Below are 23,485 nucleotides of genomic sequence, written 5' to 3' on the forward strand. Positions count from 1 at the left end.
GCAAAGAGCTCATCGCCAGAGACTCACTCTGCTTCTTGCCCACCAAAGTAAAAAAAAAAAAATATATATATATATATATTGATTTAGTAAAAGTGTGGTTTCTTTAAAGATATCTAGCCAGTGGTGAAATATGCATAGTTTAGGTAATACACAGTGCTGGACTCACTGTTTGCTTTTTATGACTTCTCAGCAGTGATAAAAACTGCAGTGACTGAATATTTCAGTTCACTTGAATATTACAACTCATCGGAGCTGGAGGTAGTAAAGCTAAATCAATACAGATGTGAGGAGGAGGCCCAGAACACCACCCACTCAGTATGTGAGATATGGACAAGCCTGGTGGCTAAGAGCTCGCTCACTGATAAAGTGAGCTGCTGGCATTGACACACAGACTGAATCCAGACTCGCTGCACATTTAAAGACTGGATGAGTCACATGTTGAAAGATTGATGGAGACTAACTTATTCTCATGAAAAGCAAAACCTGGTATAAAATGGGCCTTGAAGCTAAATTATTAAGACGAATGTGATGAGCTCCAGTGTTCTCTCTCTACTGTCTTTTGACATTGTGTTGAACTCTGATCAACACTGTACCGTCAGTTGATCTCAGTTTGCATCTTCTAATGTGGAAAAGTGGCTGAGACAAAGCAGCCTGTCCTCTCTCCCTGATGTTCATTCTAAACCTCGCTCAGTATTGTGATGTCAGGAATATTATTTATGCCATTGACATTTTAGATTTGTTTCCAGTGAGACATTATGGAGATTATACAGTGACTTTGCTGTTGTAAACATCACTGTTGTCGCTCTAGAAGCAACATTTAGTTTAATTGAAAATCAAAATAAATTGTGATCCTGTGACAGATGCAATATGCTCAGTAAAAGTTAGTTGGTCCTCTGCCCAGATTTCTAGTCCTGGTTGGAGAGAGGGGTGGAGCTGAGCTAATCTACAACAACTCTATGTCAGCACATATTTTGATTGGCCACCTCAGCTTCTCACGAGGTGATGTCCAGTTGCTGACGTGCAGAGGTCGAGTCAGGGTCAACTTTTTGGTTCAACCCTGTGAGCTCTTTGCTGGAGCCGCCTGACTGACCTCATTCAAATGAAAACAGGCTGCTTTTTTTCACACAGCAATAATATACATTGTTGAACCTCCTCTCTGTTACCGCGCAGAGCCTTGTAGCTCGTCTTAAAGAGAACCTGGAGAAGCTGACAGAGGAACGAGACCAGCGCAGCAGCAGCGAAAATCGAGAGAAGGAGCAGAACAAACGTCTGCAGAGACAGATCCGCGACATCAAAGAGGAGACGAGTGAACTGGCTAAAAAAGAAGCCGAGGCCAGCCGCAAAAAGCACGAGCTGGTAAGGAGGCGACAGACCTTAATGAGAAAACTCACTAACAGGCAACTTAGGCCAGCCCACGTAGCGTAACATCAGCAATAAATCAGCAACATTGAACTGGTCAAGCTTTGGTTGTGGTCAGCTGACTCGTGTCTCATTACCAGGAAATGGACATTGAGAGCTTAGAGGCTGCTAATCAGAGCCTGCAGGCGGACCTCAAGCTGGCCTTCAAAAGGATTGGAGACCTCCAGGCGGCCATCGAGGACGAGATGGAGAGTGATGATAATGAAGACCTTATCAACAGGTATAAAGATGAACTAGGTTGGGAGCTTCTCGTAGTTCCAGAAGCTGGAGGACTTCATATGAAACAGAGTATTACAGACTATATATCCTGATAGCCAGGAATATTTGCACTCACCCCAGGAATAATGGAATCAGTAGGCAGACACCATTTACAATCTTTACTATCTGTAATACAGTAAACTAGACTCAGAACTCAATCCACTTACAAGCTGCTTCTAGTTGTCATTGTGAAAACAGTGAAATCACCAAATCTCTGATAACATCCAGAAGTTTTGGGACAGGTTTCTCATCATTTGTGAAATTTCCCTGCGTACTGTTTAAAAAACAGTAGCATGCTGTCAGAGTAAGTACACAAACAAGTTTACTGGGGCAAATCGCTCAGTGTCATCTCATTTCTGCTTTCCAGAAAACTTCTTTGTTTTCTTTCCAAAGAGTGAGCTGAGAATCACTCTCATGTCTGTGTGTAGTACAGAGCTGTGATGGATAACAGCCAAGTACACAGACTCTTGCTGTCACAGTGAGGTTGTATGATTCCACCGTGCCTGTAGAGACCAAAAGAACAACCTGAACTCATCAGCTGTATCTGCAAGCTGGCCATAGAATGGTTTGCTAAGCTTGGCTAACCACATCCTGGCTCTGGTTTTTACACAGACATATTTTGAGATGGAACCCTGAGAAAGAAAGCAAAGAAGCACATTTCTTTATTTAAGTTCTGTTGATTTGTTTTCATTTGTCATGTATCACACTGCCATATCTAACAGAGAGCAATCAAAGGTGGTTGTTACACCCAGTCAAAGGTCCCTATTCTCTCTGGGACACCATGTAAACACGTATACTCTCTCTACAGATGTAGTTTTGTCCGTACAGCAGCAGTTAACATCTTAGTGAGTCATTAGAATACGAGCTGTAAGACTGATGAAAGACCCAAGATCAGGATGAGGTGGCGTGCTGCGTCACTGCACCTAAAAACTTGACGCATACAATAAAGTTGTTATTCAGAGAGAGAACTGGGTCACCACAGCATCTGCCACGACATCCATAATTATTGATATATTTTTAATCATCATTTGCATTCTGTTGTTATTTTTGAGTTGATTCTTATTTGTTCTGTTATTTTTTGTCCTTTTCTCTTCTTGTCTGTCCCTCCACCCATCATCATCACCATCATCACGACTAGTTTGCAAGACATGGTGACAAAGTATCAAAAAAGACAGAACAGAACGTGAGAAACTTTTTTTTTTTTTTTTTGCTCCACTGGAAATGATGCAGCATTCTACAGTCTTTGAACATTTAGTCGAGGTTTTGATACTGGAGAGAGAAAACCCAGAGTTTTTCTCTGGGTTTAGTTTCGGTCCAGTTAGTCAATCACTTCTGGCTGTCACACTGTAGAAAAGAACCGACTTAAAGAAAAATCCCCCCTGACAGAAAAAAAATCAAATAAAAAAGATATTTGGAATGTTCACGGCATTCTGGGCCAATTTAGTTGTTTGGTGATTTTGCTCCTGTGATGATATTTATCTATTTAAAGACCTCAGCTTTCGCTGTCAGGACCTCAAAGAGCGATGGCTCAGTTCTAGATCCATGTCGAACAGTTCACACAGGAAGAGATGCCTCATGGAAGTGGCAGACAGAGAGTAAATCCAAGGGGGGGGGTTCTCCTTTGATGTGTGAAGGCTCAGGGATAATGCATCATCAACAGTGCTCAGAGATTCCCTCATAACCCCAGTTTACTCCACTCATCATTGCATGCCCCCACATGCTGAGATGCATGAATACAACTGACAATATGTTACTTGAGCCCCAGCATGAAGCAATCCTCCCTCCTCAGATTCACTGTATGGTTAACCACTTTGCAAAGCATTGAATGGAAAGGAACAAGTGTCATGATCTGGTCGTCCCTCTCGAGGCCAAGAATCTCCTTCACGGCAGCGAGGGGTATACTGGCAGTGTTTGTCTTGGTCGCTTGATGTCGTGTCGGACACCGCTTTGTTGTGTCTGAACAGCAGTCAGCATCGAGTCAGCCTCTCCCCCCCGGCCCTCTTAATATTTCATCATGCTCGCTGCTGGGCTGGATGTGACCGTGGCTCAGTGGTGACTGCCCTCCTGACAGGAGGGAAAAAAAGGGTGCGTTGCTCATCAATCTTTGGCTTGCACTTGCTTAATAATCCAGAACCCTCAAATGTCTTACAAAAAGCTGTGTCGCTCACCAGGCAAGGAGCACAGACGCAGTGTCGACCTCTGGATCCCATTCCATGGTCCGGTCCTATGTCAGTGTTTGTCAGGCATTTCTTTTTTAATAAATATAAATGATGCAGTTCTACATTTGAATGTATTATTACGATGTTATAGTAATTGTCTGCAGCACATTTAGCTTAAAATATCACTGAAATGAGATGAAATGAGCTTTTCCGCTACAATGTACAGATCTGCTTTGTAGAATACATAGCCTGGACATATCACATTTATATTTCATATTGTTGGCTTCATGGCATTGGCTGCTGTAGTTTTACAAAGAAGGTGCAGCAAAGTAGCTGAAAAGGCTGATTGAAGGTTAAAGGAAAAGGAAACAGGAAGGCTTTCATTTTTTTCCATTCTACTTAAACAGAAATATATATCCATATAATGAATTTGTCAGTCTTGGGGAAGCATAAACTGCAGCTCAGTTGCAGGATAGATATCTATTCTACGGCATGAATACAAAGTCATCCAGAATAGAAATATTCACATCAGCATCTAAATCCAACAAAATGCCTCAAGAAACAAATCATTAATAATCTGTCAGACCTGACCTGCTAACCTCTGCACAACCTTGTTTTTTATGTTTATTACAAGTGTAGAAAATGAGCTTCTGTAATGCACCAAACAGCCTTTAAATGCTTACTTTGGTCATTTTAGATGAATGTTGTCAGTCCACTGTTGGTTTAGCTGTCAGTCTTTGCCCGCCCACTCAGAGGCATGGCAGATAAAGGAACATGTCTTCTTTCTGACTATTCTCAGATTTTAACACCACTTTTTGAACAGTTCATATCACATTGAACTCATTGCCGCATATGTTTTACAACACAAATAGCAGTGTTGCCTTTTCATATGACACTGGATAAGAGAAGTTTTCCAAGCATCTGCTTCCTGATGGTCTTGGAAAGGATGTTCACACCTGTCCGGGCTGCAAAGCCACTGGGACTTGACTGGGCAGACAGTTTCATATATTTGAGGCATAAATAGTGGCGTCTATAAGACCCAGGGACACAGAGGTGCAAAGCTGAGCAAAGCAGAGCAGGAGGATCCATAGAAGCTAATGATGAATGTAATAGTGTGTAACAGAGATGTACAACCAATGGCGGCAGAATGTCACAGACAATTAATGTCTCCTCAGTGTTTGTTTGCTTCCCCCAGGCTTTCGGCAGGGCTTAACTAATGGTACGGTGGTCAAGGACATAAATTGTGGTTGACACTATGTGTGAAGCGCTCAATTACATAGGGCCCACCATTGTGGTGCTGGCTGTAGACCTGCAGTGTGAGCGTGTCATGAAATTTGCAAAGATAAGAAAGTGTTAAAGTTTTGAACTGGAGGATTAGAGTAAGACTTAACATTTACGCTGAGTTACTCTTAGTGATTAACTGTTTGAGCAAGATGAGAAAACAGTTCATATACAGTGACACAAGATTTTTTTTCTTCCGTGGGTAGATTCCAACACATTTCTTGTAGAAAAGATTTTGGTTCAAACCGGAGTATCAAAGTCCTCCATTTTGTCCATCCCCATTATTTTTATGTGGTACAAGAATGTCACGCTTATCCTCAATATGATCTGTTTCTCCTAAACATGTTTGACATAACCATTTCAAGGAGAAAGACTTGCTGTTCCACAAGCTCCTCAGTACTGCTTTAAGTACCACTGTTAGTTTTAGGACCCTCAGCAGTGTCACTAAGGTTACAAGATGGAAAAAAACCTTAACTGCACTTAATTTCCCCATTTCTGTTTTCCCATTTACTCAAGGCAGGTGTTATTAAAAATGAGTGTTGCCTGCGAAGAGAAAGGTTAAAAGACTCATTTAATAGGGCTGGAAGAGTTGACTCACCGAAACTTGACCAACACACAAATGCTGGCCAAGCTTTAACTCCTAAAGGCTCAGATAAGAAAACGTCTGCAGGCTGACGTCAGAGCATCGCCCACCCTTATGAGTGTCCACAGTGGCAAACACAAAGACACCTGGCTGCTCTGTCATCATAACAGTAGGAAGTGGCCAATCCCTAGATTGCCTAATAGTCGAGGCATGTTCTGCAAACCTAATTGCAGCTTAAGAGTCCGTCGCCCCCGTCTTTCCTCCCATCACTCCCTCCTTGTCTTTGGCGCAAGTGCAGTCCCCAGCATCGCTGTCCAAGGTTATTGTATTCCATAAAAGCTACTAGGCTGTGCATTTGGATCTCACTGGGCAAACCGTTATTTGAAATTCCCCTTTGAAATCCAGGGAGCTTTTGTCTCTGACTGCTAATGATTTTAATTATAGGTGGTGCTAGTCCTTCCAGACCTCTGTGTGCTGGAGAAAAGAATATTTTTCTCTCTTCCTCAACAAGATGAGAGGCTCTCTGAAACGGATGCAGAGATGTTGAGACGCCCCTCTGATGTCTCTATAGGAATATTAAGCTGTAACAACTTAATTTCACAGCACCACACAAGCACCAGGCTTTGACGGCACCTAATGAGTGTTGGGCTCTTTTCATCCGTGTCAAATTTTATGACAAGCCCTCTGTTTTACTCGGCGGCTCGTGGTGGTTTGTGAACGTGTAATGATAATTGAGAGGAAAAACAGTGCAGTGCCCAGCTGTGTACCAAATCATTCTGTCAAGAACTGAAATTATGACTATGCATATGACTGCGTGTGTGTGCAGGACTGCTGATGAAAATAATCACCAGATGAAAGATAAATCTGGACATTTTTTTTCCCACAAAATGGATGGGGTTTTTGTTATTTTCATAGTTTTGTCATAATGTTGTAAATGATTTCCTGCTTACTTTCATCTGGTGAAGGTGATTTCAGTCTATTCTTCATGAGGTGCATGCAGGCATGTCCTGATGGAGACAGAAATGTATGAAATCATAAAAAGTGAGCATAAAACCAGCAATAAGTGATTCATTGTGCAAGACACTCTCTTTGATTGGAGACCCTGCTGCCCTCTGACACACAGATCTACACACAGCTTTCACATGTCAAAGTCCACTTACTAGTCCATTTGCTGCACTAATGCAAGCCAGGTCTACATCCTGAGTGAACTGGTTTCTCTAAAGTTAGAATAACTCCTGAAGTGAGATAGTGGTGCTCCAATAACGCAGCACAGCCTCAGTTTATCATTTTATTCTAGCACTAGAGTCTCTGAAACATAGATTAGATAGATTGTACCATGACATCAAATCCCATTCTGAACTCACATGTTACAGAACACATCTCTGAATGCATGTTAAAATATGGGCATAGCTTTAGCACAGTTGAAAGCATTTACTAACAATGACTCATGAACCAAAACATGTTAAGGGCATGAGCTAAGCTCAAGGAGACTCAAAACAATGTCTTCATATGATGCTCAACAAATCGAGAAGAAAGGCCTTAATTCTAAAAAGGTTTTGATGTCTAGATGCAATGTACTAATGAAAAGTGTCAATTGTCTTTTATTGTGGAAATAGAAGTTAGCACCTCTGATTGTTTTTTTTATCATCATCATTACATACTTTTGGGCAAGATGTCCCGGGTTCAGATACCGGACGAGCCCCCATTTACATTACGACCAGGCTCAAGGGTTGTAAGCAAGTAACATAAAACCAGATGTTTAAGGTGTAAACAAAGATATATAATAAATGACATTTCAGACTGATTTAACAAAAGGAGGTGAAGTAAACTACAAGGGAACAAAGGGCGCAAACTCTCAATAAACTAGAGCCTGTACTATCTATATGAAACCAAAACGAGAAAGAAGGCCTCACAATATAATCTAATTTCTAATAACAAAAAACACATCAAAACAGCACCCCTAAAACCTGTTTCTAACAGAAATATCTCTAAGCGTGTATGTGAATCAATAAACTTAAACTAAGCCCAGTCCTATAGCAAACGAAAAACTTCCACAAACAACACAAGTTACAGTAACTTTTGCAAAAACTTCAAAACACAAAACACAAGCCGCCCTGACTACACTACACACAGGGATGTATCGGGGCGAGTTGGCAGCGGCCATAACACACCATAAGAAAGCCACTGTGTTTTTAGAACTGCCACTGTCTCAGTTGCTCAAAGTCTTAAGTGGCTCTGAATGACCTGTGTTAAGAGTTAAGAGTGATTGACTGATTTAGCATTCCTGCCACAATAAAAACCAAAACAACAGCTTAATGAAGTCTTCTTTCTTCTAAAAATCTGGTGCCTTAAAGTCAGGTCAGAGATCCAGAAGTATTCTGTAGCAGCTGATGCAGGTTTGAGCAGAGATGAGCAGAGGCTCTAATTAAAGACGCTCTCTAAGTAGAATTTGAAGATCCAGTGATCCTGAAGCTTGAGGTGTTGAGATGTTCTGCTTCTTTGTTTTGGAACATTCTTTTGTAAATCCATCTCACAACGGAGTGATCAGACAACCTGGCAAGTCTCCAGCCACATCATCAAATCATTTATTTTATTACCTAACCCATATTTATAAAGCTAAATAGAAGTGTGAACCTTCGGGTTTGATTGGTGTTCACTGTCAACATGTTTCTAGCAGCGAGTTGCTTCTCCTGCAGATCTCAGCAATAAATGTGTCGTGTAAAATCTTATCATACCTAACAGGAGTGATGCAGTTGTAAAAACAGAAGCATCATTCAGGCTGGATGGTCGGGCTTTGTTCCTGTCATGGTGCTACTGGAGCTCTGAAGTCTCTTTGGAGGGGTAAAGGTAGAATGTTGGGATGCCTCAGTGCCAGCTGACTGCTGGACTGTGATAGCACTCATCTAACAGTGACAACAGTGAGAAGTTGCTGTATGATGTTTACATCTATACCACCTCCTGCAGGCGTGTGTGTGTGTGTGTGTGTGTGTGTGTGTGTGTGTGTTTACAGGGGCTCTTTGAGCTGACTGCATGTGCTGTGTTTCATCCAGAATAAATGCCACAATCCATCTGTGCTTTCACACTAACACTTACAGCCTGTTCTTCGGTCTCTGGTTCCACATCTACAGAGAACTACGGGAACATTCCTGCCAGTGCCGACTGTCCTTTGACACTAACATTTCTGAATGGCTGTACCCGGTTTCTTTTCTTTCTTCATAACCCCCCTTGCCATCTCCTCTCTCCTCTGCTTCTTCTGACTTCCCTGTCTCTGACTCCTCACCAGTCAGGGGGATTCAGACACAGACTCTGAGGTGGAGGATCGTGTGGATGGGGTGAAGTCCTGGTTGTCCAAAAGCAAAGGTTCCGCCAAAAACCTCTCAGATGACGGCAGCCTCAAGAGCTCCAGGTCAGTACAAAACCAGCTGCTGTTAGTAAGCAGTCTACCCAGATATCTGTCGGTGTTTGGTCTGTGTGAATCCAAAGGTGTACATGATCTGACCAGAGCAAATAAAACACAGCAGAATATTTAGATCAGAGAATACTAAAATCAGAGGACTGCTGTTACTTAAATGTATTTTTAAGCTGCTTAGTCTTTATTGTCACTGGCTGCTTGGTGAAGATGGGACTTTTTTTCCCTAAAAACAAACCACCGGCGTGTAGATTTATCGACATGCCCAGTGGCCAGCTGGCATAGTCAACCTAAGCCGCTAGCTGAGATAAATGAATGTGTCTGCAAGCTGACAGCTTCGATTGCCCCAGATTTGTCTCCTTACCGGCAGATTTAACCCCCCTCTCAGCTGAGCCACTCCCAACTTTAAAAACTTTTTTAAATAGACATGCTCTGATTCATCAAGCTAGCAAACGCTTCCCTTGTGGTAGTCATTTTCAACTTTAAGTGACTTTAAATTCCATTTGCACAGATACACAATGCAAGTACAGTTCAGAGGTAAGAAGGGAGAGAGGAATGTTATTTAAAGTTTTAACTTTGATATTAGAAAGAGTTTATCCAAATGATGTTTCTGACATCTGTAATGCTCACAGGGATACATTGTTTAAGATATGTGTGTTAAACATAGTATTATTGTCTGGCACTAATTTTATTTTTCTCCTTTAGTGTTGGACCACAATGGTTAGAGGTAGGGTTGAATGTTTGAATGTCAGGTGCTATGACTGAGCACACTGAACACATTATATTTAATCTGAATCCAGTATTTCTGATCAGCAAATTCAAGCCCTGTATTGAATCTATTTCAATATGGGTTTCAACAACTTTAATTAACAACAGTCAAAAATGAATAGAATGAATATTTACCAACTGAAACTTATTTATTTTGAATTTATCAATGCATTGCATATCTGTATCTAACTGTTTTTTATTATAAATTATTGTCGGGCCATAACTTCACACTGGTCAAAACATTTCAAAAGCTTTGATGTGAGTTTGAAGAAAAGTGAAGTTGAGATGTTCGTCATCCCTGTGGCCTTCATTCATCTTTTGTGGGCAATAAAATAAAGTTGTCCTGCCGGTCTTAACATTTTCATGCAGGAAAGCCTTTGTTAGTCCCTAGTCAGTTGTCTCCAGTGCTCTCTCCTCTTTTCCATTGCTGTACTTTGATTTTGCTTCATTTCATCTTTTACATTTATTATTACATTTATTTTTCTTTTATGAATCACAACTATATTTAATTTCTTTCTTATTCTCTTCACTTACCTCTGATTGCCCCCAAATCTCATCTCTGTCATTTTCTTTCCCACTGTCTTCATTCCTTTGTCCTTTCTATTGTTTCTTTTCAGATTTGCTTTAAATGTAGATGCAAAGGAAGGGAAAGAGTGGAAGGAGGGTAAGGAATGGAAAGAGGTAAATAAAGAGAGCAAAGAGGTAGAGTCGAGCAGGCCAATATCAGTGATGAGCTCCCTCAGCTACAGAAAACGATCCAACCTTGACTCTAAAGGGGGGGATGCCCTCTTCAGTGCCCTCAAGGAGAATGCTCAGTCAGAAGATGCTCTATCCTTCCACAAGGCCAAACCCAAAACCTCAGATCTTAAGGATGACACCTTCTCAGTAAGTTCCAGGAGGAAGTCCCAGGCAGGGGATGACATGAATGACAGAGAATCAGTCATGTCCCAGGCCTATTCAGAGGCAACCAGCAGAGCTAGGAAAGGCATGGACAGCCGCTGGGGTGACTTTGACAAAGAATCAACCATCTCATTCAGTCGAGCCTCCACACGTCTTGGATTAAGTCCAGAGAATGATGCCAAGTCTACAATCAGCTTAGGTCTGTCAAGTCCAGGACGCCGCCGATGCACCTCACGCTTAGACGAGGGGGGACGGTCTATGTATAGCAGCAGTCCCAGTAGCCCTTGCTTTAGCAGACGGTCTCGGTTCGTGAGTCCTGGAAGTGTTAGCCAAGCCGATTCTCATATGTCGCTGGCACGCAGCTTCCGCCTGAGCGAGTTTGATGTTGATTTTGATGATAGCCGAAGTGTGGCTTTTACCGAGAGGTCAGCGTACAGTCCACACTCGTCCACTGGCCGCAGTATGTCCATGCCCCCGCCACAAGCCAGATCATCAGCTGCTGATGATGACCCGATTGATAACTCAGATATCAAAACAGTCAGTCACCGCAACTACCTTGACCCTGACCTAGAGAAAGCCATCAATGAGGTGCTGAGTTTCAAGCCTATCAAATTTAAGCGAAGGAGCTTGGAAGACTCTGAAGGTGAAGAAGAAAAATCAAAGAATGATGATGACAACGACAGCAAAGATATCCGTAACCAAGATAGTGGTCGCCCTACCAGCAGTCTTAGACGCTCTGCATCCGCCGTGGACTGCATGAAATCATCACGCAGTGCCAGCAGCTGCAGTAGTCGCCATCGCAGCAAGAGCAAAGGCAAGAGCAAGAAAAAGAAGAGAAGCCACAGCTCCGAGTCTGACAGCTCAGCAGATGACCATCATCACAGGAGCAGCTCCAAGAGGAGGTCCAAGACGTCCAAGAAAAAGTCCAAGAAGAAGGATGAATCATCTTCTTCCTCCTCGTCTTCTTCAGATTCTGAGTCAGACTCCGAGTCGGAGTCGAGCTCTGGTGCTTCCACCATTTCTTACCGAAGCTCCAACAGTGTGAAGAGGGCCCCAGCTCGAAAGGTGTCAAGTGCTGAAGAAGAAGAAACTAGACCCCAGAGCGAGAGCCAGCCCATTAACAAAAAGCATGATAAGAAGAGGAAGAAGAAGGTGGACAGCCTGATGATGAAGTACCTGTACCGGCCAGACAGTGACTGAGACAGCCAGTAGGTGGTTGCCTGATATGGACTTGCCTCGCAGAGTGGTGTGGAAGCATGGTGTTACCTAACTAATCCAAGACATTTTCACCATTATCAGTCAGCATATTAAAGAACGTTCAACATGGAATGTTCAGAGTGGAAGTTTCACAGTTTAGAATTCTAATTTACAACTTGTGTTTTTGATGATGTGTCATTGTATGCACGCTAACAATTGTCATTGTTTGCTTAGTCACACGTTCCGTGTAGTGACCACAACCCCTGTGGCTTCTCACACATTTAATGCTGCTAAGGTTTTCATTGAGAATGTTGTGAATTCTCTCACAGCAGGAAGGTAGTTGATGAGATGGTGTTCTTAATGTGGATGTTAACTCAGCCTTTAATTACTCCTGAGATGTCATATTGATTTATAGCCCCAGAAAGGTAAAAATAACGCAAGTCAATTAAGAGAGGCCAAAATACATTTTTCCTTCCAGCCCCATAACTGCAGGCATAATTAGACCCTGAACATTGATTTACACCAACTAGCAAATTCCTGTGAGATGCACAGTTGACAGTAATTAACCCCCAGTTTGCAATATTAAGCAGTTAGAATGCTAAACAATGTGAAGAGGCTGAGCTAGATGATCTGCAAACTGGTGATGGGTTGTTCATCAGGAATATGTGAAATGGTGTTAAAAACAGATTGATCGAGACGAGTCGTGTTGAGATATTGTTAATCATCTTTTAGCAGACTTGCTGTTTTCTTCTTTGTGCTGATTCACTCCACAGCTGTAACATTTGAGTCACATGTGTCTGAAGAGCACAGACTTAGTTCTTCACTAGCACTTCACTTCACTGCATGCTAGCAAGGCACTATATTGCATGGGGTTTTGTGTCCATTGCTTGAGGTAAAGCTAACCTTGGAACCTCCTGGTAACTTTTGTTTGATGTAGTTTCATGCACACAACATTGTACATGTACAGCATGTGTCTGTGATCCACGGTCTACAATGGTCACCTGACACTAAACTAAATGTTCATGCTCAGAAGCTGCAGTTTGCTCCGTGCTGCCATTGGTGGCTGGAAGTATTGCAGTAATACTACAAACACATGCTGTATTTTCATTCGTGTGCAGTATGTCAGTCTTGCTGACTAAGACAAAAGCATTTAGCAAGTCATTTAGAATAATTAGCAGTAGGCTTGTAACACATTTTCTAAAATGAAGTCTTCTATCTAAACACAACCGATGATTATAATGCTGTTTTCACCTTTGCCTGTGTTTGTGTATGTGCCTTGCCCTTTGTTGACCACGCTCTGCTGACTTTTTTTGGTGCTAACATTACTTGTTTCTTCCCGCTGCAGCCCTCCTGGCCGAAGACGCTACTGCTTTGATAGATCTGATGATGAGGAAGAGGAAGAAGAAGAAGGCGGGGCGACCCAGGGCTCGTACTACTCTCGATACAGATACGGCAGCCATGTGAAGGACGACGATGGCGAGGACAGGCATTATGAGACCACATCGTAGTCCTCGCTGTCACCATTCACCCCCATTCAACTGTGACAGTTTGTCCTGCATGTAAAGTTGACCCAGAAAGTGGTCGGTCCAACTCCCAACGCTCACAGCCCTGCAGGAAAACAGAAACTCAGATAGATGTTCCCACGTCACATCCACACAGGATGTCATCAGTCTAACCTCACACTACCTGCACACACACACACACACACACACACACACACACACACACACAGCAGCTCTGTTACTACCCACTCCACTCTGCTGGTTGCATGTAAGCAGCAGTTGCTTGGCTTGAGCAGCCAACCTGTTTAACTCCCATCGTCATGGTTGTAACTGAGCCAAAGAACTTGAGGTTGCAAAGATAATAGAATAGTTTCTTCCTCTTTCTTCATCTGTCTCTTCTTCTCTTCTTTACATATAGTACAACACAATAATATGTATTGCCATAGTACAATGTATTGCCAAAAAGCCTTTGTTGAAGTATGTGTGCACACTATTTTACCTATTGCCAATTGATGCAGAGTCCTGGGAAAAGTCCCAGCTGTTTGATTTCAGTGGACTCTTGTACAGCTGGCTTCTCTGCAGCTGTTGTTCATGAACTGATCTGTACACTGAAGACTTTCATCATCATCTATTGGCTTTTTGTTTGCCTGAAACGTTTTCTCTGCCTTTTGCTGGCAAATGATGTCTTCCTTCCAGGGGAAGAGGATTGCGTCACTAACCGCTCCACCATGAACGTGAAGCATTTTTGTTTATGATGTTTGACAGATTTGTTTTTTAAGCTGCCGCCAAGCAAATGTATTTCCACGAGGTCGGAGCTCACCTCTGTGAAACGCTGTGTCTTATTTTATTTCCACTCCATCTGAAGTACTTGCAAGATTTCTTTAGCGATGAACAGACTTCATGTGGCTATGTCCTTGTGCTTACCGTCTGTGTTTTGTTTTAATTTGGTGTGCTTTCCTTTTCCAAGGGGAATGTACTTGACTTTAGGCAACGGTCATTTGTTGGTTTCTCACAAAAACCACTGAGCAGATGGTATCCTGAACCAGCATGTTCGAGTAAAAAGCTGGTGGTGTTCTATATTTTTATTGTCAACAAATGGCACGGAAAGACCAAAACCAACACAGTGTTTTGTTGACCGCTGGGAACACTATGACTGACGAAACATTCTAAGCTCAAAGGTCCAGTTAACAAGTTTTTTTTTTCTTCAACATGACTCTGCTTTCTTCAGCATGGAGCTGGTGTCATCATAGCTCTGAACTCTAAACCTGTTTGTTCCCACTGAAGACACCAATGTAAAAAAGAACAACAACTTGTCCACCAGCTCAGCTAGCCTGGTCACATGGACTCCTGGTCAACACCTGAAATCCACTTTTGTGGAGTAAATTCAAACAAACTTCAGTCAATGCACAGTGAGCCTCATGGTGTCATGATTAGTTTTCTCCGTTTTGCCTTAGCTAAAAAAAAAGTTAGCTTAGTTTCCACATTTACAGATTCTGAAGAAGAACGTGACGGAGCGATCAGCCTCAGGATAATTCCAGTGTCAGAGTTCACTGAAGTTCAACACGAGTCCTGCAAGCAGCTCACAGGGAATCATTTAAAATGAGTTGATCTTTCCTTGGATTGATGCATTTCTGCTTTTTGATGAGAATACGATGCAGAATATCACCAGCCTTTTACTTTAAAGCCTCATTGGGTACTTTAACTTCATTAACTGGACAAACTACAGCCTGTATAACCAATACTGTGAACTCATGTAAACAGCAAGCAAATAGGAACCTGCGTTTTCATTGTTGCTGAAGTGTTTGGTCACCTGTCTGTTATTTAGCGAGTAGCATTAAGTCATCTTTGGAAGCCATTGAAAGTCAAGAAGAGCTTGATGTGGTGTTTGGGGCTGAAAAAAATTTGTGGGAGAAGTCGGGTGTGATGATTCTTTACATGCTTTTTGTAGACTGTCTTCATTTTTATTCTCTATGCAGTCAAAGTGTGGAAATGTGTTCTGATCTAATTGACCCTGATAAAAGTGTCTGGCTTCAACAGAAAAAACAAAAGAGCTGGCATAATAATGCTGACTGCACACAGTATTTATATATAAATATGTGTATGATTCATGCTAGCTTTGAAAATAGTTAATGTTTATTTTCATTATTGAACAAATTGACCACTTGTTATAAATTTTACATTACAGTTTAATATATTGTAAATAAATGATGGTGATTGTTTTAGAATGCCTCGTGCTGTGGCTTTGTTCATGCTGCTGTGTATCTTCACTTCAACAGTGTTGACCATGTGAATCACTGAAACGGACAGAAAACTCTGATCTAATGATTTTCTTTGGAATTCCAAAGGAAGTAAGCTATAAGAACTAATAGCCATCATTTCAGCTGGAGGAATCCAGTTTACATTCTGATTATTCAAGTTCATCACAGTGATAGATGGACTTTTGTTTCAAAACGCACTACATGAGCTGTAGTCTCTGTGCTTCTTTCCACTCACGTAATGAAACATTATTTATCCTACAGAACAGGAATAACTTTTCTTCATGGCTCAAGAAGACTGGCCTGCAGGTCTCAGCCATGTTGCAGCATGCCTCAAGAGATGGTGACATGGATCAGAGGCTCAGAAATAATGTTCATGATCCCCAGGGGATTAAAAATTACTCATGATTCTATGAGTTTGACTTGTGTCATTCACAGCAGCACCTTTATGTATATGTGTTCTTCCTGTAGCTGCAGTGATGTGCACTGTCAGACAGCGATTAGGTGTCAGATGGTTATTGATCCAGTCCAGACTGTTGCAAAATAACAACAGAAACGATTGTGTCCTGCTCGGTTGTGCTCACACAGCCTGACACTTCATCCAGTAAAACAATCACCTGGTGTGATCTGTGGCAGAATCAGGACACACACAGTTTACACACACATCACTGAAGCCCCCTCAGGACCGTCCAGTCTCACCGACCCCCTCTGCACCCTCAGCTGACACCACGAGGTTACTGGGGCACCAGCTGCGTGAGTCTTCTGACTAATGTACAGCACATTTCTGTGATGATGAACAACATGATGTGGAGGAATCATGAAGCAGGCATGCTTTCTGTTCCAAAATGTAATTTCCATGTACTTTTGTTTTCATACTAATCAGGTCAAATATTTTAGTAGATTTATATTTTTGTCAATATTCTACCATTTAAAAAAAAAAAAAAAAAAAAAATTTAAAAAAAGGTTCAGCATGTTTCTCAATTTTATGCCCCATACCAGCTCAGAAAATAATCAGCTTTCCAAGTACAAGTACCACCATCCGGACATAGTTAAAACACGGTGCACCCTTCAGGTCATATAACATCTAATTATTACAATGCATCACACTGTGCCTAAATACCAAGTCATTCAAAACAATGAAAATCAAAACTTACATTCTAATATGAACATGCATCACGTGTACAGACACTGTTCTTTTTGTTGCACATTTTAAAACTGACGACAGATGACGAGAATGAAAGGGCGTCAGTGTCATGGTTGCGTTCTACATTTGGCCAATGCATCAGGAAATTTGAAAGGTGTGTGTACACACGGTGATGAACAGATTCAGGTAAAAAATACTGATGAATCCCAGCTTCATGTCAAATGTTCATACACAGTGTAAGAGTCTGCTCTGTTTGTGAATGAAGCTCACTGAGAGAATCAAGTCCTGAAGCCGCAGACTGTTTGTGACCGCCAGACAGAATCCCTGAGCTGAGCAGCTGAAGACCATTTCATGTGTTCACCATCACCATGCCATAACATCACGTGTGTGTGTGTGTGTGTGTGTGTGTGTGTGTGTGTTTTAAGTGCTCAAAGTCTTCTTCAAGGACGTCAGATTTAGACCTCAGATGTTATCTTTCTCTGCTGATCAATATTCAATCTGATATTTTGATATTTTGATAAGAATGTACTCTGCATTTTGTCCTTCATTCAACGCATCACTGGAGGAAGTCCTTCATGTGTGCAGAGGAAGAACATTTTTATCTGCATCAGAAGTTGCAGTTGCTGAAGAATCATTCTTTCAAAGCATGTGTAATATATTTAGCTGTGCCATCAGCCGCTCATGCAGACGTTACAGTTGCATTATATTCTCATAGACATAAAGTCTGTCTGGATTCAGTGTGTACAGTGCTTGTTGGACAGCACAGCAGGCTTTTGTAATCTATATGTCATATGTTCTAGTTTCAGCTGGTTGACAGACATGGTTTGTGGTATCTCTCTGTGATAACCTGGACTGTGTCACAGCTGCAGTGTTCCTACATCAAATTGCTTTTTGAAGTCCTTCCATCAGTGTTCTACACATGTAGTCAAAAGGTCAATTCAATCCAATGATGGGAGCTGGAGCCTGCGCTGGATGAGAGGTGAGGTGCACATCACTGAAGTGTGACAACTAGTGCTGAGATCATTTAAACAAGCTAAAGAGATAAAGCACAATAAAAGAACAAAATCAAATATGTCAACCATAAACTGTATGAATGAGAATGGATTGTGTTGTGTGTGAATTATTCGGTTCAGTTTCATTCGTGTGTGCTCTGCTGTAATGTAATGTTAAATTCAGTGGAGGCAGAAAATTCAGGTTTGGTCAAAGGGAAGAGGATCCAACAACAACCTGCTGTGCCAACCAGCTCATTGAACAGGAGAATTCTTTATTAATTAATTAATTATCAGGGTTCTTATTAACGTCGGTACATTGCAGCATCTCCAAGCCACAAGCAAATAAATCGGCAGCAGCATATCAAACAAGAGTGACGTCCAATCAGAGACAATGGCACAAAGCAGGAGTGGTGTTCTCTTCCGGGTCACTCCTGCTGGATTTATGAACAAACTGCCGACATGTTAGTCATATAAATGTGTCAGAGATTAAAGCATGATTTTAGAAATATGAAGGTCAGGAGTCTAATTGTCCCATTGGTAAGTAAATCCACAGTGAACGTGTGAAACTCAGGAGACAGTCAGTGATAGGTGCAGCAGTGTTCTCAGCTTATGTCCTCAATGTATTCAGTTTTGATATTAATGACACATTTTAAAGAGTTATTCCCAAATGAAGGCTGTCCTCAGAATATATTTACTTTAACTTTTGGAATATTCACTACAGTCTGAGCCTTGCTGTGCAGCTGCAGCAGTAGGCGGTCTTGTACTCCGTAACCTATAATAAATTCATAAATACCAAAAAAAAAAAAAAAAGCACTAGCATCTGGTTAATGAATTTAAAATACATATTTAACTTTTCCTTCACTTCTCGACACTTTATTAATTCATTAATTAAGCATCAGTTGCCAGCCAATAGTAGAGGAGCTGTCCTCTGTAACTTTTCAGAGAATGTGCAGAGATTGGGAGGTCGGTGTCATGCTGTTTGCTCTTCATCTGAGGCTCCCTGCCTGCAGTGTAGTCCCACTGACAAGCAAAAGCCAGCAGGAGGCAACCTGAGGCGAGGTCAGATCATCTGTGGAGCTGGTAAATGATGGTGAATTTTCCCTCACTGTGGCTCTTCTATAAGAGAACATCCCCAAACAGCAGGCAGGCGGCTGCTCAGCTTCACCTCTCATACGGTATACCACAGCTCAGAGGCTCAGGTGTCAAAAGTTGCTGTGCTGCCTCAGCACTTCCAGGATGGAGAAATGGCAATTTCAGGCAATTCTCTCGGGTGTTAATACCTTATATTTTACTTCTGTCTGGAATAAAATGAAAAAGCTCCATTCCCTTAAACAGCCAGAGCCTCGGTCTGTTTGAAATAATTTAAAAATGAAACATGAATTATTCCAATCCGTCTTATTCCTCCTCTTCCTCTGGCCTGTTTTTCTCGAAATCCCTCTCTCACTGGTGAAAGATTGCAGATTACTGTCTGCAACCTTTGTACCTTCTTAATCAAAACTACTTGGGGCCATTCAGTATTCATGAGCTGAATGATGGAAATTGGCCTTTCAGCCAGTATAGCACATCTCTGTTGGCAGGGAGGGAGCGGTGAGGACTAACATGATGGAAGGAGGGAGCAATGGTTCGGTAGGCGAGCATACCTTTCCCCCAGAGAGAGACAGTGACAAGAAGATGCTGTAAAAACATGCAATGCCTTCAATGTTTTCTCCTGGCTGCCTTGCAACCGAGCTCATTACCCTTCCAAATGTGGCTGCTGTTTCCTTCTTTCCCCACGGGCTCCTTGCCTGACAGTCCGTCTTGTTTTTTGGCTGACTCGCAGTCATTGCCTCTGACCTTGTGTCAAGCAAACGGCTGACAGCCCCTCTGAACTGTCATCTGCTTCGGAGGGTGAGCCGCTCCAAAGGAGTTCTTTTTCAATAAGAGTGAAGAGACCATGGGGAAACATGTGACCCAACCTGGAGGCCTGAGGTCACTGCCTGCAACAGGGCTGCACTTAGACAGGCAACCCTGAATGATGCATTGGGCTTTAAACATCTAGTGGTACTCATGCTGCCTCCCAGGAGTTGACAGGACTGTACTTCTTGTCTCCTCCTGTGATTGAAAACCTCTTTTCTTTGTTTATATAATTTGTGGTGGGTTCTTTTCAACCAGTACACCATTTAGTTCCAGATGTATGGAAGCCAAAGGTGGCCATGTAATATGGATTATATATACAATTAAAGCATTATTATGTAACTTTTCAACTATAAATCAACAGATTTAAAATCATCATGATGCTACACTGTAAATCAGAATCAGAAATACTTAAATAATCCTAATGATGATGATGATGATGATGATGTCTCTGTCAAACTGAATAATATTCTATGAAGAAAATGTTTTCTGCTTTTCCCGCTGGTGTCCTCTGGCTGCTCCACCTCAACTCTCTGTGATTTATTTACAGAGTTTCCTGATGGACAGTGAAGTAAACTGCTGCCAACTGTAGCTGCTGTTAGCTAATGATAGCTCAGTTTGTTAGCTGGGCTGCCTGGACCATGAGCTCAGAGCAGCGGGGGAGTGTCAGTGTTTATCAGGTGTTTTGGACCACCGGAAAGAAGAAGAGGAGGTTTTCAGAGTGGGGCTTTAGTTTAGTTTAGTTCATTTATTTTGCACAGTTAAATTAACATAGAAATCACAGGTTCCACTGCTACTGTGGTCATTTTATCATTCATTGTGATTCATTGTCATTTTATCATTCATTGCAATTCATTGTCATTTTATCATTCATTGTAATTCATCGTCATTTTGTCAGTCATTGTAATTGTACAATATGTTTGTGTTGATTTGTCCTGTACACGTGACATCCATTGCACGTCTGTCCGTCCTGGGAGAGGGATCCCTCCTCTGTGGCTCTTCCTGAGGTTTCTTCCACATTTTTTCCCTGTTAAAGGTTTTTTGTGGGCAAGTTTTTCCTCACTGGAACCGAGGGTCTAAGGACAGAGGGTGTCACTCCCTGTACAGATTGTAAAGCCCTCTGAGGCAAATGTACTTTGTGACTTTGGGCTATACAAATAAAATTGATTTGATTTGATTTGAATGGCAAAGATAACAAATAATGTAAAGTGCAGGGGGAGGCAAAAAACCCAGATGGGCTTATTTAAAGCCTCAGCCTATAGTTAAAATTTTACACTTATAAAGAACAAAAAAATGACATACAGAGAATAATATAACTACATAAAATAATGATAATAGAAAAACATATGTATAACATCAACAACAAGCTATTAAGACAATAATAATGGCAAAAGCAAAAATCTGAACATGATATATAAGTGTGTTTGTGTGTGTGTTCAAAACAGCAGTTCAATGGGCTATAAACATCTTCTGTAACATTTTATAGAGAGGCTAGGAAAAGCTATTCCATAATTTGGTATCCCTGAATTTGACGGTAAACTGACGTCAGGTGAGAAACTTCAGAGGATGAAAATCTAAAGATTGTCAAGTTGAATAAGAGTGAACCTGTGAATGTCACAATCCATCCCTCTGCTGCTCTGCCGCTAATTTTCCACTCTCCTCTCATCAGCCAACTCTGTTCACCTGTGCACTCAGGTGCTCCTCATAAGTATCACTCTGCCCAGTGGACAGACCCACAGGTTTGAGGATTCCACTTTGTCGTTGAGCTTCATTGAGAAGAACGTTAAAGGGAGTCACCCCTGATGCTATATAGCTGACATGTTAACCTGCTATCTGGCTGTTATTGTTGCTGGACTACATTTGCCCCTCATCCTGGATGCCTTGTTTTCATAATGAGTTCAGTGAGCTACGGTTCTGAGGTGACGCTGATTTGTTTTTTTGGTTTACTCCTTTCATTCTCGATTCTCCCTAACTTGGCTCATGGTGACAATTTGAATGGAATACAGTACAGGAACACCTCAGGTAGAAACTGTAGCAGCGTAGGCGCTTTATTGGTTTGACACAATTGATTGTGAGATGCTGAAAGTTTGTCTTTTTTCCCCCTTGTATTGTTCAATAAGATCGTTTTATGTATCGCTGTAGTAGTTTAGTATAGGCTTTCTTTAGAGGTGTGACAGATTGGGGGTACACTGCACGCATCTCGTTTTGGGGGGATGCCTCTGCTAAAGTTCATGTGGGTGAATGGATGGGTGGGAAGGGATAGGTATGTGTGTTTATCAGTTTCTCTCTCCTTTTTGTTTTACATTAGTTACTGTTACGTACACTAGGACTAACCTCAAAGTCTTGGTGGTAGTGAAGGAAAAAAAAGGTTTATTTATAACAAACAAAAAGATACTCAGGTGGGGTAGGATGGGACAGGGTGATTGTGCCAAAAAAAGTGAAATTAATATAACAGAAGTAGGACTGTCTTCTCTGGAGCTACAGAAAAGAAACACAAACAAAATGCCTAACTTGACTAACAAAAGACTTCTCAGAACAGTACAAAATGTGGCACAACCAATAATCCTAGTGAGTTAACAAAGACAATGCCTACGTGTGTGGAATGTACAGGGTACCCCAACTTACCTAGTCCCAAGCAAAAACAACCCCCCACCACCTCTAACAACTCTAAAGTTTGACAAGATTAAACAAGGTCAGCACAAGTGGAAAAAAGGAGCAAAGAGGGAGAAGGCCGGCGACATCCTCCATTTTAAGAAGCCTTCTCCTTTACCATAGGCCAGCTGGAAATGTGAGGAGCCAATAATCAGCAGTGGCAGCCTGCCTTCACAGCTGAGAAGTGTTTCTGCTGCAATCATCTAGTAAAAAAAAACACAGGGAAGGGGGAGGAGAGACACAAAACACACCTATTGCGGCCAGGCACGTAACAGTCACGGTTTTGCTTTAGATCATCATTATTATATAATGCTATGACTCCATCCAATGTAACATCATCTAGTGGGTGTGCCATTAGTTTCAACTGTAAAGGGCTCAATAATCCTATAAAATGAACTAAGATACTGCGCCATCTTTACCACCTTGGTGCTCATGTACATGTAAGAGACTCACCTCAAAGTCTCAGACCACTCTAAATTGAGGAGGAGATGGGTTGGTCAGGCTTATCATTCTAAATTTCAAGGCAAATCTAGGGGTGCAGCTATCTTGTTACATTGTGCATTCAAGCTGTTACAAACTGCAATCTCAGTCCTGTCTGGAGGAGCGTCAGGTGGGATGGAGATCCCACTGATCCTCCCACATATAAATATAGGCCTGGATGAGGCCTTCTGCTTCTGCTGTCTCCAGACTCTGCATGTGTTGGTGCTTAACAGTTTGCCATGTGTGCTTTAACTCGCTTCATTGTAAGTATTAACATATTTCAATACATTATTTTATAACATGACCAAATTTAGAGAGAAACTTTTGGTTTCACTTACTTTATGAATGATGCCTTAAGCATTTTTGGTTTAGAATATTAATTGTATTAATAGTCTTTTGTTGCATTTATCAGGCATGCTTTACATGTCATTTCCTTTCTTTTAGAACCATGGCACTTTAACATCAGCACTAAAGACAGTTGAGACAAACTAAAAGAAAAGCAACCTGTTTCCTGGTTTGTGTGGCTTCAGTTGAACCATGATATCCACAACACAAGTACTATCTCTGACCCTATCCACAACACAAGTACTATC

The 23,485-nt window shown here is 41.7% G+C and overlaps 1 protein-coding gene and 1 long non-coding RNA gene across 11 annotated transcripts in view; one reads left to right on the forward strand and one right to left on the reverse strand.

Moving 5' to 3' along the window:
• myo18ab (myosin XVIIIA b) overlaps positions 1-15,698 on the forward strand; it is a 112,570-nt gene extending 96,872 nt beyond the window's left edge. For 5 of the 10 annotated variants that reach the window (XM_027280822.1, XM_027280823.1, XM_027280826.1 and 2 more), the window contains 6 exons: positions 1,171-1,356; positions 1,500-1,639; positions 2,816-2,860; positions 8,984-9,106; positions 10,495-11,985; positions 13,320-13,432. In XM_027280822.1, coding sequence (XP_027136623.1) covers positions 1,171-1,356; positions 1,500-1,639; positions 2,816-2,860; positions 8,984-9,106; positions 10,495-11,977 — 1,977 coding nt within the window. In that variant the 3' untranslated portion in view covers positions 11,978-11,985; positions 13,320-13,432. Of the gene's footprint in view, positions 1-1,170; positions 1,357-1,499; positions 1,640-2,815; positions 2,861-8,983; positions 9,107-10,494; positions 11,986-13,319 lie in introns of all 10 variants that reach the window. The other 5 variants (XM_027280828.1, XM_027280820.1, XM_027280824.1 and 2 more) reach the window with 4 other exon arrangements.
• Positions 2,870-8,977, reverse strand: LOC113746165 (uncharacterized). The gene is made up of 2 exons (XR_003462646.1): positions 3,846-8,977; positions 2,870-3,741 (listed from the first exon to the last, which is right to left on the reverse strand). It is a non-coding gene; the product is annotated as an uncharacterized LOC113746165 (long non-coding RNA).
• Positions 15,699-23,485: the final 7,787 nt, after the last annotated feature.

This window comes from Larimichthys crocea, chromosome VII (assembly GCF_000972845.2).
Source record: "Larimichthys crocea isolate SSNF chromosome VII, L_crocea_2.0, whole genome shotgun sequence".
In the NCBI taxonomy this organism is placed as follows: Eukaryota; Metazoa; Chordata; class Actinopteri; family Sciaenidae; genus Larimichthys; species Larimichthys crocea.